General features: G+C 45.2%; 1 protein-coding gene across 2 annotated transcripts; it reads left to right on the forward strand.

The window, feature by feature from the left end:
- The first annotated feature begins 379 nt into the window (after positions 1-379).
- LOC106607481 (uncharacterized) lies at positions 380-7,163 on the forward strand. Of its 2 annotated transcripts, XM_014204472.2 has the most exons (7): positions 380-760; positions 895-993; positions 1,639-1,698; positions 1,840-1,945; positions 2,152-2,423; positions 3,398-3,584; positions 6,347-7,163. In XM_014204472.2, the coding sequence occupies exons 1-7, from the start codon at positions 644-646 to the stop codon at positions 6,511-6,513; spliced, it is 1,008 nt and encodes a 335-aa protein (XP_014059947.2). In that variant the 5' UTR covers positions 380-643; the 3' UTR covers positions 6,514-7,163. The 2 variants fall into 2 exon arrangements, with proteins under 2 accessions (XP_014059947.2, XP_014059948.2); XM_014204473.2 differs by lacking the exon at positions 380-760 and having other exon boundaries at positions 895-1,327.
- The last annotated feature ends 11,889 nt before the right edge of the window (positions 7,164-19,052 follow it).

Below are 19,052 nucleotides of genomic sequence, written 5' to 3' on the forward strand. Positions count from 1 at the left end.
CAACAACATTTCCCCCCATATTTTATTTAAATAATTAAAATAAGACAACTAGACTTAGCTTTTAAGTATTACTTACTAAATCATTTCTTAATATAATGGATTCAATTTATTTTAACACACTTGCGTGAAACCCTATCCCATAATCTTCTACTGGGGTAACTTTTTTTTAGAAAAGCCCCTTTTCAGAAAAATCTTGGGGGGGGGGGGCTAGTTACCCCCTAGTACCCTATAGCCTAGTAATGCAATTGAAATTCACATTGTGCACTTCTTCGAATAAACCCTCCCATTCACATAATTGTTAAATAATTAAACAATAAATGTACTTGAAAGTCATGATCATGCCCAAAGCTATAACTGCTGCTTTCATCTTGAGCAGGCTTTGTCCAATCTTGCCATGTCATGCCACGGTACATTTCACCGAAAAACAGCTTAAATCAAGTGTGTTGAACACAGTTCTACTAAGTGAGATGCAATAAGTACATTAAGTAGAACAACCGTAACAAATATTGTTCCCCGCACCACGGTTGATGCGGGTGCCTACCCAGCATTGACGCGAAAGTCGGGGAGCCGAGCACAGTGTATTGACCAGCATGTTCAAGAAGCAGCCAGTGTTTCAGTGGGGGGAAAGGATAATGGGAGAAAGATGAGAAGGAAAACAATAGCAAAGCGCATTTTCGACCTCGAATATGAAGAAGAGGAGGAGGAAGACCCCAAATATGAAGACTTTGGCAACACGACATCGCACAGCCAGCCTCTATGTGTACGTAAACGTTTTAACGGTTATTTGTAGTGTGGTCGTCATACAGTAACGATAACTGCCCATTCCGTGAGGGGCGAGTATTTGTCGCTTACGATTTATGTCGCTAATTACCCTACCCGGACTGTCTATTACAGCACAGACTGCAGAAGAGAAGAAAGCACACACACCCGGTGAATGAGAACGTAGAAGAGAATCCACCATGCAACATCGCTCTCCAGAAGTTGAAAACAAGGGTTTGGGTCGACTATTAATATATCATATTTCTTTGCGACGAAAGTTTTCTCTATTATCTGTCGGGGTTGGCACGCGTCTGCTCATTGTGGTGCCATCATATTCGCATGTTGACCGACCGACATAAATCCAGTTTGTACGTTAGTAATATAGGACCCCACCTCCTCACTTAAGGGGTTACAACTTGGAACCACAAGGTTGTAGTAGTCGTGGCACAGAGAGCATTCACCTCTCAGCTGTGTTTTGTCCTAATGGCGCTTATGTGAGAGAGGGGCATGATGAGGGCAGCCATTGATCTCAATGACGGAGAGGAGGAGAGCACAAGCCTTTGGCAAGGTGAGGTGGTGAAAAGAACGACAAGCCAAGACAGCAACAAGTAACATGTTGTTGCTACTCCTAAATAAAGGAAGGATGCTGAATCATAGCTTGACAATGAAACTTTATTTACTTTTTGTCAAGACAAAATAATTTATGAAGAAGAATAGGGTATCGTCACAGGGATTTTCTGATGTTTCAACCTGGCTATGATTTTTCACCATAGCAGACCATAGCTGACTATACATAATATAATAAATAAAATAAAAAACACTGTGACAATTACATACAAGTGAGACAATGTATATGAGTGATTTCTTATCTCCAAACAGGTACCAGTGTCTGACAACCCCAGTGTGGAACGCATAGAGGAGGGTGACTTCATGGCAGAGGTACACTGGCTGATGGCGGTGTGAGTGCGTGTGAGTGCACGTGTGTGTGTGTGAGTGCATGTGTGTGAGTGCGTGCGTGCGTGCGTGCATGTGGCTTAGACTTTCAATGTATGACTTTTTGACTTCTTAATGTCTCTAAAGGGTCTTGGAGGCCTACAGTCACGTTCAAAGGCTGACCTGGTTGCCATGGTGCTGAGCATGCAGCGAGAGATGGACAACATGAGGGAGCAAATCAGATGCCTCACAGGTGAGGGCCAGGCATGAGAGGTAGGAGGAAGTTGCCCTTAGACACTGATCTAAGTTCAGTTTAAAATTTTCCCTGCTAATGATTAAGGTCATGAGTCAGGGAGGGTAAGCTGTTCCTACATCTGTGCCTAAGAGCAATCCAGGATGCTTTAATCACTTGAATTTTGTGGGATTCATGCTATTGACTGCCATACTATCGTATGCTAGCGTGTGGAAAGTTGGCACGTAACCTGGAGGCCCTGATTGAGAGGACGGAGGTGTGGTCGAGCAGCACGGACCGCAGAACTACATCTCCCAGCATGCCTGAGATCCTGGTGAGGAGTGGTGCCATGACAACGTCGGCCCTGCTGGCCTCTCCAGGGGTGCTGAACGGGTGCTGGGCAGCCAAACTAGAGCCCCTCCACCCCCACCAGAATGGACAACCTCCTGGGTCTCATGAGGGGGGTTCCCAGATCAACGGACCACCTCTCTATCAGGAGGTGATGAACCACTTTAAGTTTTCGGGAGAGGTTAAAAACTGTACTAGAAGTCACTTTTGATGTCATGCAATATACAAAATGATATGTTTTCTTTGAAGTTGACTGAATAGGCCTGTGGTCTTGGTCTTATGGCAGAATGTCAATATACAGCGGGGTCCATAATTATTGGCACCCTTGATAAAGATGAGCAAAAAAGACTGTATAAAATAAATTATACAAATACTGAGCTATATTGTATGCAACAAAAAAATGGGAAAGGTAATTATTTTATACTAATACAATTGCTCAGAGAAAGAGATTTTGTTTAACAAGTAATAAAATAAAATATAGGTGTCAAAATTATTGGCACCCCTGTTTTCAATACTCTAGCACTCTCCCCTTGTGAGAATAATGACACAGACTTTTTATAAAATGGGAGGGATCTTAGACCGTTGGGAGGGATCTTAGACCGTTCCTCCATACAGAATCTTTCCAGATCCTTGATATCCTTTAAACCACAGGTTTTCAACGAGGTTCAAGTCCGGAGACTGAGATGGCCATTGCAAAATGTTGATTTTGTGGTCAATTAACCATTTATTTGTGGATTTTGATTAGTGCTTGGGGTTATTGTCTTGCTGGAAGATCCACTTAAGGCCAAGTGTCAGCCTCCTGGAAGAGGCAACCGGGTTTTTGGCTAAAATGTCCTGGTACTGAGTAAAGCTCATGATGCCGTTGACCATAACAAGGGCCCCAGGAACAGTGGAAGCAAAATCATTTTGACCCCTATCTCTTTCTCTGAGCAATTGTATTAGTATAAAATAATATAATTTCCATTTTGTTTTAGCATACAGTATAGCTCAGTATTTGTATAATTTCTACAGTCTTTTTTGCTCATCTTTATCAAGGGTGCAATAATTACAGACCCCACTGTATCTCTAAAATGGGATGGGCCACTACAATTTTAAAGATGCAACTTAATGTCTTATACCTTCCAGTTCATCACTGCGGAGCTGCTTGACCGCTGTAACACGGGGACCACTGCCCAGAAGCTGACCAATGACCTGCTCCGGGGCCTCTATGAAAGGGACTGCCTGGCCTCTCACTCCATCTCCGGCATCGTCAACAACAAGAGGGGCCAACCCAAGCCTGCCCTGCCTGCAGACGAGATCCAGGCAATACTGAGTAAGGTCTCGTCTGTACTGCAGCCTGAGACAGCTAGACACACCCCCCCATAAAAGCTAGACACAAACATTCATAACAGCTAGGCACACCCCCATACCGCAGTTGAACATGTCACACTTCCCGCCCTGACCTCGTGCTACAGTGTAAATACTTTTCACATCAACTATTAAAGTTATGTGAAAGCAGTGACTGTAAGTCGATCTGGATAAGAGCGTCGGCTAAATGACTACTGTAACAGTGTTGTTATTTCCGTTTGACTTCAGCCATTGCCTGGGACTCGAACTGTCGTTTATAGACCGCGATAATCTTGGTACAGGCATAGAGATGTATAGAGATCTCAACTTTGTATCTGTGCCGTTATGGCATCTGACAACATGGGCAGCGCCATTGAGGCTCTCTCCATTTTACAGATTTTGATGTGTTTGATGTTTGAAAAAAAGTGTCAAGCTAATATTGGTGATTTATCGCCACCTGCAGTGCTGGAGTCTTAAACCAAATCTTATCATTCATTTATTGTGCCCGCAAGATACAGCTTAAAGCCATTTACAAACTAGGCAAAACGATTTGCTGACGAAGACACCATCGTGCCCACAAAGCTTATCACCAAGCTAAGGACCCTGAGACTAAACACCTCCCTCTGCAACTGGATCCTGGACTTCCTGACCGGCTGGCCCCAGGTAGTAAGAGCAGGCAACAACACATCTGCCACGCTGATCCTCAACCCTGGGCCCCTCAGAGGTGCATGCTTAGTCCCCTCCTGTACTCCCTGATCACCCACGACTGCGTGGCCAAGCAGGACTCCAACACCATCACTAAGTTTGCTGATGACACAACAGTGGTAGGCCTGATCACCGACAACGATGAGACAGCGTATAGGGAGGAGGTCAGAGACCTGGCAGTGTGGTGCCAGGACAACAACCTCTCCCTCAATGTGAGCAAGACAAAGGAGATGATCGTGGACTGTAGGAAAAGGAGGGCCGAACAGGCCCCCATTAACATCGACAGGGTTGAAGTGGAGCGGGTCGAGAGTTTCAAGTTCCTTGGTGTCCACATCACCAACAAACTATCATGGTCCAAATACACCAATACAGTTGTGAAGAGGGTACTCAACACCTTTCCCCCACAGGAGAATAAAAAGATTTGGCATGGGTCCCCAGATCCTTAAAAAGTTCTACATCTGCACCATCGAGAGTATCCTGACCGGTTGCATCACCGCCTGGTATAGCAACTGCTCGGCATCCGACCGTAAGGCGCTACAGAGGGTAATGCGTACGGCCCAGTATTTCACTCGTGCCAATCTTCCTGACATCCATGACCTATATACTAGATGGTGTCAGAGGAAGGCCCAAAAAACTGTCAAAGACTCTAGTCACCCAAGTCATAGACTGTTTTCTCTGCTACCGCACGGAAAGCGGTACCGGAGCGCCAAGTCTAGGACCAAAAGGCTCCTTAACAGCTTCTACCCCCAATCCATAAGACAACTGAACAATTAATCAAATGGCCACCCAGACTATTTACATTGACCCCCCCTCTCTGTTTTTACACTGCTGCTACTCGCTGTTTATTATCTATGCATAGTCACTTTACAAATTACCTCGACTAACCTGTATCCCCGCACATTGACTCAGTACCAGTACCACCTGTATGTACACTACCATTCAAAAGTTTGGGGTCACTTAGAAATGTCCTTGTTTTTGAAAGAAAAGCAATTTTTTATCCATTAAAATATTTTTTTTATCCATCAAATTGATCAGAAATACAGTGTAGACATTGTTAATGTTGTAAATGACTATTGTAGCTGGAAATGGCAGATTCTTAATGGAATATCTACTAAGGCGTACAGAGGCCCATTATCAGCAACCATCACTGTTCCAATGGCACGTTGTGTTAGCTAATCCAAGTCGATCATTTTAAAAGGCTGATTGATCATTAGAAAACCCTTTTGCAATTATGTTAGCACAGCTGAAAACTGTTGTGCTAATTAAAGAAGCAATACAACTGGCCTTCTTTAGACTAGTTGAGTATCTGGAGCATCAGCATTTGTGGGTTCGATTACAGACTCAAAATGGCCAGAAACAAATACATTTCTTCTGAAACTCGTCAGCCTTCTTGTTCTAAGAAATGAAGGCTATTCCATGCGAGAAATTGCCAAGAAACTGAAGATCTCGTACAACACTGTGTACTACTCCCTTCACAGAACAGCGCAAACTGGCTCCAACCAGAATAGAAAGAGGAGAGGGAGGCCCCGGTGCACAACTGAGCAAGAGGACAAGTACATTAGAGTGTCTAGTTTGAGAAACAGACACCTCACAAGTCCTCAACTGGCAGCTTCATTAAATAGTACCCGCAAAAGACCAGTCTCAACGTCAACAGTGAAGGGGCGACTCCGGGATGCTGGCCTTCTAGGCAGAGTTTCTCTGTCCAGTGTCTGTGTTCTTTTGCCCATCTTAATTTTTTATTTTTATTGGCCAGTCTGAGATATGGCTTTTTCTTTGCAACTCTGCCTAGAAGGTCAGCATCCCGGAGTCGCCTCTTCGTTGTTTTATTCGGCGCATGTGACAAATGCATTTTGATTTGATTTGATTTGCCAATGCTCTGATCATTGGCTGATCGCTCCCAACCCATAGGAATCCCCACCCAGTTGACTCCTTTAAAATGGTGGAACCCCTCAATGGCAATGTCCATGCAAAAACGGGTTATTTCCAAAGTAATGATAACTTTACATCTCTATAGGTTTCTGATCTTTGACCTCTCACCCACAGGGGCGGTGCAGCACTACTTCCCAGGGAAGACAGACTCGGAGATCAAGGGCTACATCCGCCAGAAGCTGCAGAACGAAGCCAAGCGGCTCCGCAAGAAGCCTCATCTGGCCGTGAAGGTGGAGCCAGAGGCCGGGGCTGAGGGGGCGGAGACTACTTTCTACACCTAAGCGGTGTGGCCCCGCCGAACCCCACCCCCTGTTCCACCCAGGGAGTGAAGTGCCCCGCCTCTGTCCAGGTTAAAGTGCAATTATGGGAGGGAGACTCGCGTAAAAACTGCTGTGAGAGGGAACCAAAATGGAGCAGCCTTATCAACACCAGTCTAGTCTATCTGTTTGTCTGTCCATTCCCAGCCACGTCTCTGGGCTGGGGGAGAAATAGGCTAGTGAGGGAGGAGTCTATTTGTCTGACAACGTGATCATTCCAGGGGAAGTGTTATGGACTCCAGTCTGATCAAGACTAGTTACTGCTCAGGTGAAGTTAGATGATACTGTAGCTTATTCTTCCTCTGCCCTCTGGCATCGTTGTCAAGCCTCAGCCAGCTAGCCAGCCAGCAGTAGTAGGCCTAGTAGATGGCAAGTGATTTGTTACCAAGTTTAGTACTCTTGTTTCTGTGAAAGGGGTAGCAGTCAGTTGGTGCTCTATAGAGAAGTCGTAACAGAAGTCCTGAACAGCATAGCCGTCAGCGAAGCTGCGCTGCACTCTGTGTCACTTCAGTTTGATTTACAGTATTGTCATTGACCTCGTGAAATGAACCTAGCCTTAGTATTGAATTAATTTCAATTTTGCTGAATAAAAAAATGACTGTTTTTTTCCCAAAGCATCATTGTGCTTTTTTTAAAACAATTTTTTAAACATTATTCTGTTAGAACTAGACGAAACTAGAACTGATACTTTCGCGTCATGCTATCATAGCAGCGATACCCTCGAGACATTTTAGAAATGGTATCTTGTAAAACAAACAATTATTTTCTAATGATTACTCTTTACGTTGTATGCTGCATCAAAATGAACCCCTAATTATTACCTAACAATTATGCCAATGCAACTGGAGACCAATAACTTTACCAGATATTGGCCACAAGATTCAGCTGTCTTTCAAAAGGACCTGTGTTCTTCCTGAAGCCCCAGGATGAACAGGAGTTTTCCCCGGGTCCTCAGAGGAACCCAGCCTCGTCCTCACTCACCAGCTGTGCTCCTCACAAAAGACCCACAACGGAGAGGCTCCCACCAGGAACAAAGGATGGCGTGGGAACCACATATGCTTCATAATCAATACACCCCTATGCTATCTCTCTTATCCCACACCCACACACACTCAGACAGACATATGTACGCCACAAATGTGCATCATTATCTGTGCTGCATGAAGCTAATCCATTTAGGTGTCAATAACACCATAGATAAGTGTGTGACAATGGTTTGTGTAGGACCAGGGTTGATTTAGACCTGGGTGGGACAAGGGAGTGTCTCTTTTTGGACAATCGGTTATCTCAGCCATCAAATCAAATTATATTTGTCACATGCGTCAAATACAACAGGTGTAGACTTTACCGGGAAATGCTTACTTACGAGCCCTTTCCCAACAATGCAGAGTTTAAAAAATATATGATTTGGTAATAAAATAACAATAACGGGGCTGTATGCAAGGAGCATGGTGCAGGGGGTAGGAGGTAGTTGAGGTAATATCTACATGTAGGTAGGGGTAAAAGTGACTTGGCAATCAGGATAGATAAACAGAGTAGCAGTAGCTTATGTGAAGTGTGTGTGTGTGTGCGTGCGTGCGTGCGTGTGTGTGTGTGTGTGTGTGTTTGGAGTGTCAGTGCAGTATGTGTGAGTGTGTGGGTAAAGTCCAGTGGGTGTGTATAGAGCCAGTGCAATAATCAATCCCGTTTCCTGAAATCGAACCCCTCTCTGTGGATTTAATTCCTTTGTTATGAGCATCTGCCTTGTTTTGCCACTGTATCTCTGTCCTGCAGTATTCATGGCTGAAATGTGTTCCTGTCATTTTCTCAGCAACTCATCAAAGATGCTGCTTTATATCTTGAAAATATATATCATGCTACCCAATGCATTGCTCTGTGACACTATACATATTCATTTGTGATACAGAGATCTTCTCTTTCAGTGGATTTTTGAGACCACCTAACATCAAGATAGTCACCTCTCAATGAAAGGAAGCAGAGGTTTCGCCTAAGGTGTGGCGGTAACGACCGGGCCTAGATAACTGTGGCCCCTTCAGGCCCCTCTTCTCTAAACCGTGGGGGCCATAGATAGATGTATAACCTCACCATGGCTCTCTCCCTGAACTGGGTCAGAAACAGCAGGGAGGGAAACACAGATTAGACGTGTATTAAAAGTGAATTGAGTGTCTTTCCCCTGCTGTGATTTTAAATATATCATTTACACCATGTTTCTGGTGGCAAGCAAACATATCCCACAATGACTTGGAACGCAGGGCGCCAGGCTACCCACAGTGCCACACTCGCACAACCCACGCGCCGCGTTTACTTCCATCTCTGTCAAACCGCAGAAAAATTATTCTGGGGGAAAATAGACTGTCTAATTGACAGAATAATGATTTGTCTTTGTTGTGAGTAGTTTGGCAACAATACATTTCTTCCAACCAAGTATTTTAGATTTGTAGCTCTGGAAATCTGTAATATCAATGTATAACTGTTACAGTTAGGATTTTAAGTTGTTCTCTGCTCAATGCAGAATGCTGTAAGCTATGAGCAATATTTCTTCAAATCAGCTTTATTCCAGTGAATGTATGTGGCCAGTCAGTTGGCGAGGCTATTTAGGGAACACATGCTTTCCCAATGTCCTCAAGTCTGATGTGTCCCATAGACCGAGCATAAAGAGGCTTACAGATATTACAATACTCAGAAATAGGACAGTGTGTAATCTAATAACACTGATAAAAGTGACTAATACCGTAACTGTCCACTCATCTACACTAGCACTATTACCTTATTCAATTCACATGACACTCAGCAGGCAAACAAGAGTCCTGTGATGTCCTGTGGCTCAGTTGGTAGAGCGTGGTGTTTGCAACGCCAGAATGGTGTGTGCAACGCCAGGGTTGTGGGTTTGATTCCCACGGGGGGGCCAGTACAACAACAACAAAAAATGCATGAAATGAAATGTATGCATTCACTATTGTAAGTCGCTCTGGATAAGAGCATCTGCTAAATGACTAAAAATGTAAAAAAAACAACAACCAGTCATCACAGCAATGCAGGAACATGTTGAGAGGGGGTAATTTTCCTCAAGTCCCAATAGGCTAGTGGTCAGAACAGGATAAGGCTCCTAGGACAAGGGTCTGGTCTGCATGATTGAATGGCTAGTGATCTGCTCCTCTGCTCTATTTAATAGCCTCCCTCTCTCTCTGAGAAACAAAGAAAAGGGTTAGGACACTCATAAACGCTATGTTACGAGAGGGTAGAATAAAGGAGTTGACGTTTGTGTCTATATGTGTGTGTAAACCGGATGCACATTTTGTCTTTACGTACAAAAAACGCTGTTATCCATAAGTGTTTGGAGACATACTAATGAATGTGTCTGTATTCAATAATGTACACGTGTCCATGTGAGTGTAATCTCTTTGTCGTGGCGCAAGGAGCAGTGGTAGTGCTCTTTCTGATGGTAGCCGCTCCTCTTGGGGACGACTCAGTGTCTGTCTGTCCGTCGGTCTGTTTGTCTGTCTGGAGCCCAGGCGGTAAAAGAGGTTACCATCGCCCCAGCAGCCAAACACACAACGCACCGATCACCACAGCATGGCCGGTTGCCAAGGCAACCAAAGCCCCTCGAGATGGCCGATCGTAGATGTGTGTGTATGTGTGTGTGAGGGGAGAGGAGGGGGATGTCTGACTCTGAACCAGGGGACAGGGCTCGACTCAGCCCCGGCCCTGGTCTGCCTCACGGAGCACTAACACCTGCCCACTCATGATCTGTGGGGAATTGTGTCAGAGAGCAGATGAGGACCCTTAAAATGTAGTGAGGGAAGAGAGACAGAGAGAGAGAGAGAAGGCAAAAGGAAAAAGGGAGGTGGGCTGGGTACGTAGGCAGGCAACTAGGCAGGGTTAGGGCCCAAATGAGAGCAGCTGTCCAATGAGAGGAGTGGAATTTATTTATTATCTGCTTGGAAGAGGTTGTTCCACAGGGTGGTTTGATTAATGTCCAGCCCTCCATCTTGTCAGTCTGTTTTTGTCCGCTGAAAGGAAAACAAAGCGCAGGGGGCCAGGGGGATGCAGGGGGGGGGGGGGCGGTTAATGGCTGTCGCTGCCTCTCCTTTTCATGTCGTCTGGGCCTGTCAGCCCTGATTGATGGCTCCGACAATGATTGGACAGACCCCCGGCTCAGTGCTTATCATAGGCAGCATCGTGACAGAGAGGGAGAGAAGGAGATTTTTACTCGTCCAATGGTGTAAGAGAAAAAGATACAACTGACCAATAGCAACAGGAGAAGCGGATCGAGCGAGAGAGAAAGGAGAGAGAGGGATTTGGTTGTCCTATTGCATTACTGAGAGAGAGAAAGACAGAAGAGAGAGTGAGAGAAAGAGGAGGGAGGGATTGTGAGAGGTTTTGTATTGAGCCTGTCCAATTACTCTAGATTACATATTTGGATACAGCATTCAGAAAACGTGACCAGTGTGTCCAAATCTTTGTCTTGGCACAGTGGGCACTGACACATTTGGTGTTAGTGTATTAATCTGCCATCACCAATATTGCTCAGTTTACCAACCTGCTTCCATTCCTGCTATTTCAAACCCCTTACCTCTGTCAACCTCATTGGGTTATACAGAGTACACTGGATCACTGAAACTGAGTCATGTCGTAGAGCAAAAATTAAAGAATGCAAAATGAAAACGACCCTGGAAACCAGATGGTTTGTGCTTGTTTCAGTTAAGATGAAAGTAAATAAAATCTCATTTACATTTACCAAGTCAATACTAAATAAATACCAGGCAATTAGAGGACTGTCAAATAAAGTATAACTCATGTATCATATTTAGAATTACATACATAACACTGTAACACAACAAGCTTCAAATATTCAATATGTATAGTTTTCTTAAAAGTAATGCCAGCTGTCATAATCTGCCCTGATTTGTCATGGCCAGATTTACACTGAGTATACAAAATATTAGGAACACCTTTATTTTGATTTACACCCCCCCTTTCTGCGCTCAGAACAGCCTCAATTCGTCGGGGCATGGACTCTACAAGGTGTTGAAAGCGTTCCACAGGGATGCTGGCCCATTTGGGTGGTGGACTATTCTTGATGCACACAGGAAACTGTTGAGCGTGAAAACCCCAGCAGCGTTGCAGTTCTTGACACAAACTGCTGCACCTGGCACCTACTACCATACCCTGTTCAAAGGCTCTTAAAAATATTTTGTCTTGCCCATTCACCATCTGAATGGCACACACACAATCCATGTCTCAATTGTCTCAAGGCTTAAAAATCCTTCTTTAACCTGTCGCCTCCCTTTCATCTACACTGATTGAAGTGTGTTTAACAAGTGACATCAATAAGGGATCATAACTTTCACCTGGATTCACCTGGTCAGTGTATGGCATGGAGAGAACAAGTGTTCTTAAGGTTTTGTACACTCAGTATATATACAAACACACATTCACATGGGATCAGTGACCACTGCTGAGGCCTAGACACTCACACATGACACACACAAATAGAAACACGCACGCACGCGCACACACACACACACACACACACACACACACACACACACACACACACACACACACACACACGAACACATACATTGCATATGAATGAAAGAAGTCATGCTTATAGACATAACACAATTCAACATAGATGTATCTAATAATTTGCTTGTCTCTTTCTTTTATTTCTATCTAGTGTGTGATTGTGAATCAAAGAAATGTGAGTCTATTTGTTTCATTCTGCTGGGCATATGTGTCTGTGATCGTAGTTTATATCTATGTGTGTGCCTGGCTGCCTGTGCTTCTCTGAGTGTAGCATGAGTGAGTCTGTGGCTACCTGCTGTGATTTAAGTCCACAGGCCCACCGTTGATGGACACGTTGAAGGCTAATGTTTAGAGAACGTTTGTTAAGCGTTAACCACGCTTTGTCTCCTGATCAGCCTCCCGCCGCGCCGACTCTTGCTCATAATGTTTTGTACACTCAGTGAATGTCGTCTTGTGGCAATAGTCATGTCAGCATAGTGTTGTGTAGGGATATGTTATGACTAAGGGGCAGGAGTATCTCCTGGTCACATGTCCAGACCAGACAAGGAAACCGTCTGTGACTTTATGGTTCTGGTCATGTCACGTGATCAAGAAATACCCAGAGCCTTTGTTATGACAGTAGATTTCTGCGGAAATGTCTCAGGAGGTTGTACTGTATGCACATTGTCCCTGTCACTATGGTATTACGGGGCAGGACTTCCTGGTGAACCCTCGTCTCACGAGTCAGGTAGCAGCACGGAAATGAAAGACAGACTTCAAGGCTAGGTGAATCCCTCTGGATAACACTCAATACAAAGGAGACTGGGAGATAACCCCTTTCTCCTTCATTCTCATACTTTCCACAAGTTCTTCAGTGCTTTCCTCAGTTATCTATCTTGAAAACCAACACCTTTCAGCATGTGAAAAATTACATAACCCCTACTGCACTGACTCCGAGTGGTCAGTCCTGTCTTGTCCGTTAGCGTTACTTAATTTGGACCCCCCTTCCTGATCAAAGCTGTCAAAGGGGAAAGATGAGGAGAGAGGAGGGGGTCTCCCAGGGCCATCTGAGTCACTGTGATTAGGTTTGGGAACTGGAACATATGCAAAAGGAGCCTCGGTGGCTGGGGGGAGTCCTGATCCTGTGGCGCAGCCCGGTTCCTCCCTCCCCCCCTGCCCAGTGGGCCAAATGGATCCACAAATTGAGTTGGTTCTGCTTAGAAAATCAGATTTAGCATGGGAGGGCCCCGTCGTTACTGGGCTGTAGAGTGTTTAGGGTCATCTGGTTTAGTTGGAGAAATTGATTTTTGTGTTTTAGCCCCCTTGTCCTCCTCCTGTTTCCCTGCCACCCATGCACACGTTTCTTCCCTCTTTTTGACCTTTTCTTTCCCCATGTCTGTCTCTATTTCTCTTTAAGTGAGTGTGGGGTCTCAGAACTGGTATAATTTGATACCTCAGTTGAGTGAACCAGAAACTCATAGCCTGAGCACATTGGAAGCTATAATTGTAGTAGAGGTGTTTGAACTAACCAAAAAGTGAAGTGTATCAGGAAATATATAAACAACTTGCCATGATTTCGCAACTAAATTGGACATGACCAGTCATGTTTAAAATGCTTCATGTTTTTTTTAATCTAGAGATAAACTCAGCAAACTTAACATGTGTAAATATTTGTATGAACATAACAAGATTCAACAACTGAGACATAAACTGAACAAGTTCCACAGACATGTGACTAACAGAAATGGACTAATGTGTCCCTGAACAAAGGGGGGGGGGGTCATGGACTGCACCAGATTTGTCAGTTCTTGCTGTGAGATGTTACCCCGCTCTTCCACCAAGGCACCTACAAGTTCCCTGACATTTCTGGGGGGAATGGCCCTAGTCCTCACCCTCCGATCCAACACTGACATTTCTGTCTTGCAGGAAATCACGCACAGAACGAGCAGTATGGCTGGTGGCATTGTCATGCTGGAGGGTCATGTCAGGATGAGCCTGCAGGAAGGGTACCACATGAGGGAGGAGGATGTCTTCCCTGTAACGCACAGCGTTGAGATTGCCTGCAATGACAACAAGCTCAGTCCGATAATGCTGTGACACACCGCCCCAGACCATGACAGACCCTCCATCTCCAAATCGATCCCGCTCCAGAGTACAGGCCTCGGTGTAACGCTCATTCCTTCAACGATAAACGTGAATCCGACCATCATCCCTGGTGAGACAAAACCGAGACTCGTCAGTGAAGAGCACTTTTTTGCCAGTCCTGTCTGGTCCAGCGATCGTGGGTTTGTGCCCATAGGTAACGTTGTTGCCGGTGATTTCTGGTGAGGACCTGCCTTACAACAGGTCTACAAGCCCTCAGTCCAACCTCTCTCAGCCTATTGCGGACTGTCTGAGCACTGATGGAGGGATTGTGCGTTCCTGGTGTAACTCGGGCAGTTGTTGTTGCCATCCTGTACCTGTCCCGAAGGAGTGATGCTCAGATGTACCGATCCTGTGCAGGTGTTGTTACACGTGGTCTGACACTGCGAGGACGATCAGCTGTCCGTCCTGTCTCCCTGTAGTGCTGTCTTAGGCGTCTCACAGTATGGACATTGCAATTTATTGCCCTGGCCACAACTGCAGTCCTCATGCCTCCTTGCAGCATGCCTAAGGCACGTTCACGCAGATGAGCAGGGACCCTGGGGATCTTTCTTTTGATGTTTTTCAGAGTCAGTAGAAAGGCCTCTTTAGTGTCCTAAGTTTTCATAACTGTGACTTTAATTGCCTACCGTCTGTAAGCTGTTAGTGTCTTAGCGACCGTTCGACAGGTGCATGTTCATTAACTGTTTATGCATGGGAAACAGTGTGTTTAAACCCTTTACAATAAAGATCTGTGAAGTTATTTGGATTTTTACGAATTATCGTTGAAAGACATTTTCTTTTTTTGCTGAGTTTATGTTGCTGATAATATGTTAGTGGAAGATAAAACCTTTGCTCGCAGTTAGGCTACACTAAGCACAGTTCCTCAGAAAACCTACTACAAAAAAAACACAGTTTTAATGTGTTCTTTTATTTTCCTTCCACTAGGCTGCTTGAGGATGAAAGACAGACACTTCAAAGCAACACCACCCGTTCCAACCACCTTCCGAGAGCCACAACATCTAATCTCTCAACCACAGCTCTCCTCTTCTATCAAGATCCTAATGAAAGATGCTATTCATCAGGGATTCCAACGTTTTGCAGGTTTATACCTTATTTCCTGCAATTCTACACACTTTGTGATGGGGTGCAGAGAAAAGCTCATGTCTGATGTGTATTCATGTGATATATGAGTGACTCAAACATTACAACACTATCTATAGTCTAAAAAACATAGCAAAAAAACGTTAGCTGACGTGGGCTAGTTGATCTGGACATTTCCGACAAGTTATAAATAGCTCTCTAATGTATGTAATGACTGACATGACGAGGAAAACTGATGATACTCTACCCAATTTCCAAACTGCGCTTTGTGCATTCTACTATTACAACTTTCAAGAGTAAGTTGAAAGCCAGACTGAGCGGCTAGAAGTACACTACTGTTGTTGTTCAAGTGAGTCACACACCGCCGTTTTAATAGCTACATGGTAATAATCAATTACCCCAAATTAATTAACACCCCTGTCTCATTACAACACTCCCAACCATCCATCCACCCACACACACACACACACACAGTCACACACACTTCTTCTCCCTCTCTGGGAGTTGGTCACACACATCCAGTGAAGACAGACTACAGCGAAATACAAAGTTCTCGAGCCAATGTTGAGTCGTGGCCTGGTAAAGGTGAAATTATACAATCGCTTTGCATGCTATGCTACGATATGAACGCTAACCACACTGTTACATACACTCTTAGGGAAAAAAATAGTTATCTTTTATCCAAAGGAACTTAGTCATACGTATGGGTGGCCCCAGCAGGAATCAAACCCACGACCCTCGGCATTGCAAGCGCCAAGTTCTACCAACTAAGCCACACAGGACTGCTCATGACCTGTTATGTGATGATATTGGGGAAGCATAAGAGTTTGTGGGAAGTGTTTTCTAATGTCTGAAGGGACTTTGCTGCTCTGTTCACCCTCCTTTTCTCCAGTCATCTGCCTCTTTTCCTGTCTTAAGATGCCTCTCTCTTTCCTTTCCCTCTTTTCCACCAGTGAGTCTACGTCAGTGGTTTTCTCTGTTCTTCCCTTTGACCTATAGCCTCTGTTCCTCCATTGCCCTGGTCCCGTCTCATTTCCTCCTTATCCGTCCCGTGTACGTTTCTCCTCTCACTCCCTCTGTTTTTGTCACTTTCACTCTGCATCTTTATCTCCTTCTACCTCTCCTCCTCTCTCCCCATCCTCTTTCTGTCTTCCCTCCTCTTTTTCTCCCCACCCTCTCACTCTTTGGTTCTATGCATCACTCCACCTCTCTCTGTCTGATTGGTCTCCTTCCCTAGTGTGTGTGTGCGCGTGTGTGTGGAGAGTAGGATTGCTGCAGGCCCATAGGGGATTGTCGTGGAAAACGAGCAAGAAGCCAGCAGGGATTCTAACATCAGCCAAGCACAGGAGGAGACCAAACAGAGAGAAAGAGAGAGAGAGAGAGGTAGAGTAATTTACAGAATGATACTCTCACACTGACAGAATCTTGTAGTCAGCTGGAGGCTAGAGAGGGTCAGCGTGGCAGGACTATGGGAGAGTGGAGGGTGTTTGAGGGGGTCCCACCCCTCCCCAGGGGCACGCACAATAGGGGGGTTTCTTCCGTGCCTCTCGGTGGCAAGGGGCCCCCTCCCTCACCCCTGGACCCGGGCCCCTCTGGTGTCTTTAAGTGAGCCCTGAGTGAGATTGATGGGGGTCAAGACCCCTCCCCCATACCCCGGGGCAGTGCCCAGCCCTCATCCCCTCCTTTTCCACCCCCTTTTAAAACACGCTTGGGCCAGTCCAGCTGCTCTCGTTCCTCTCTCACTCCTCTCTCTGTAGCCGACTCTCCCCTCTTCCCTCTCTTTTGTGACCCTTCCCTCCTTTTCTTTTTCCCACTCTGTCTCTGGATTCTTTCTGATTGGGTTTGTGTTAACTGCCTCTTTGCTGGAAGACCGTAAATTACACCGGTGGGAGGAAATGGGGTCCTCCGGCATCCTCCTTTTCTCTCGGTTTCCCCCCTCTTTCTACAGATACTGGGGCTGGAAGGGTGAGGGACAGGGAGAGAAAAGAGAAAATAGACAGAATGAGTGAAGTCAATGAAAATGTGTAACACATTTCCTCCTCTTGAGCCATCTTTGTTGAGCTGAACTAATTATCAAATGAAAGTGGTTTTTGTTGAGGAAGTAAGGTTTTTTAACCCAAAAACATACTCATCCCCCCCCAAAAATCAGTGAATTTGTCTCTTTTGAATATGAGCCACTGTGTTGTTGATGGAGTACACATGGGATTCCCAATACACCCACCTCTCTCTTTCTTTCTCGATACCGATCTATCTCTCCTCCCTCTCACACACACATCCACACACACAGAAGCCCCCTTTCTCTCTCGGCCCAGTGGTTGTTGTTTATCTTCAGCTGAGATGAAACCATCGGTCCATTCCTCTCATTGCAGGAGGACATTTGTCTTGCCTGGCAGCCCTGCTCCACTGACCCCTCCTTTGGTCATCTCCACTGACCAGCCATGGAGCATTCCCATTTTCCCCTCTGTCCCCCCTCTGCCTCCCCTATGTACCATAAGTCCTCCCCTCCCTCCCCTCCTCCTCCCCTCTGCATCCCCCTACCCACCGCATCCACACAACCTATCCAGCAGAGGATAACACAGTAAACAAGCTTTTCTGTGTCCACCTTGGGCAGGGCTCCATCATGGACCATACTTATAGAGCATGCTGGTCTAAGGAAAACCCCAACTTTCTTCTTCTTGAAAGTTCTCCCAGCCTGCCAGCCATTCTAATATGATACCTTGTTGCATAGCCTCATGGGACATGTAGTAAAGGACCAACATTATTCAGGTTCTCTATGTGAGTCTCCTACATTAAGAGGTGCCCTTCTTACTGATATCGCCCGTAAGACATTCTTAAGTGCATCATGTGAGTGAATGCATTTATCGTGTGGTTGTGAAAGCCCTAAAGGCAGTATGCTAATGTGTTGTCAATAGCTTTAAAACGTGCATGTGATTAAAATGACAAGCAATGACAAGCACATGAATGCATTCTAAAATGTGTCAATGAAGTGCCGTTAAGAATCAATATTTCCAATCTGAATCAACATTTGATCCTTGAAGGTATTTTACACCAGAGGATGAGAACACCATGCCACATGATTTGGTTTGAATGAAAAGCCCAACACAAAGACACACAACATCAACAACAGCTGAAGCCTCTGCCTGACATTACCGCAGAGCCAAAATTGTGTTTTTAATGGCCCTTACTTTCTCCTCTCTCAATTTCCTCATTGTCTCTCACCTGCCTTTCTATGGTTTCTTACTTTCCTCCTTTCTCGCTCTCCCTCCTTTATTGTTTCTCCCTCTAATAGTCTCTATATCCATCTCTCTGTCTCTCATATTCCATCTCTCTCTCTCTCATATTCCATCTCTCTCTCTCTCATATTCCATCTCTGTCTCTCATATTCCATCTCTCTGTCTCTCATATTCCATCTCCCTGTCACTCATATTCCATCTCTCTGTCTCTCATATTCCATCTCTCTGTCTCTCATATTCCATCTCTCTCTCTCTCATATTCCATCTCTCTGTCTCTCATATTCCATCTCTCTGTCTCTCATATTCCATCTCTCTCTCTCTCATATTCCATCTCTCTGTCTCTCATATTCCATCTCTCTGTCTCTCATATTCCACCTCTCTGTCTCTCATATTCCATCTCTCTCTCTCTCACATTCCATCTCTCTGTCTCTCATATTCCATCTCTCTCTCTCATATTCCATCTCTCTGTCTCTCATATTCCATCTCTCTGTCTCTCATATTCCACCTCTCTGTCTCTCATATTCCATCTCTCTC

This window comes from Salmo salar, chromosome ssa06 (assembly GCF_905237065.1).
Source record: "Salmo salar chromosome ssa06, Ssal_v3.1, whole genome shotgun sequence".
Lineage (NCBI taxonomy): Eukaryota > Metazoa > Chordata > Actinopteri > Salmoniformes > Salmonidae > Salmo > Salmo salar.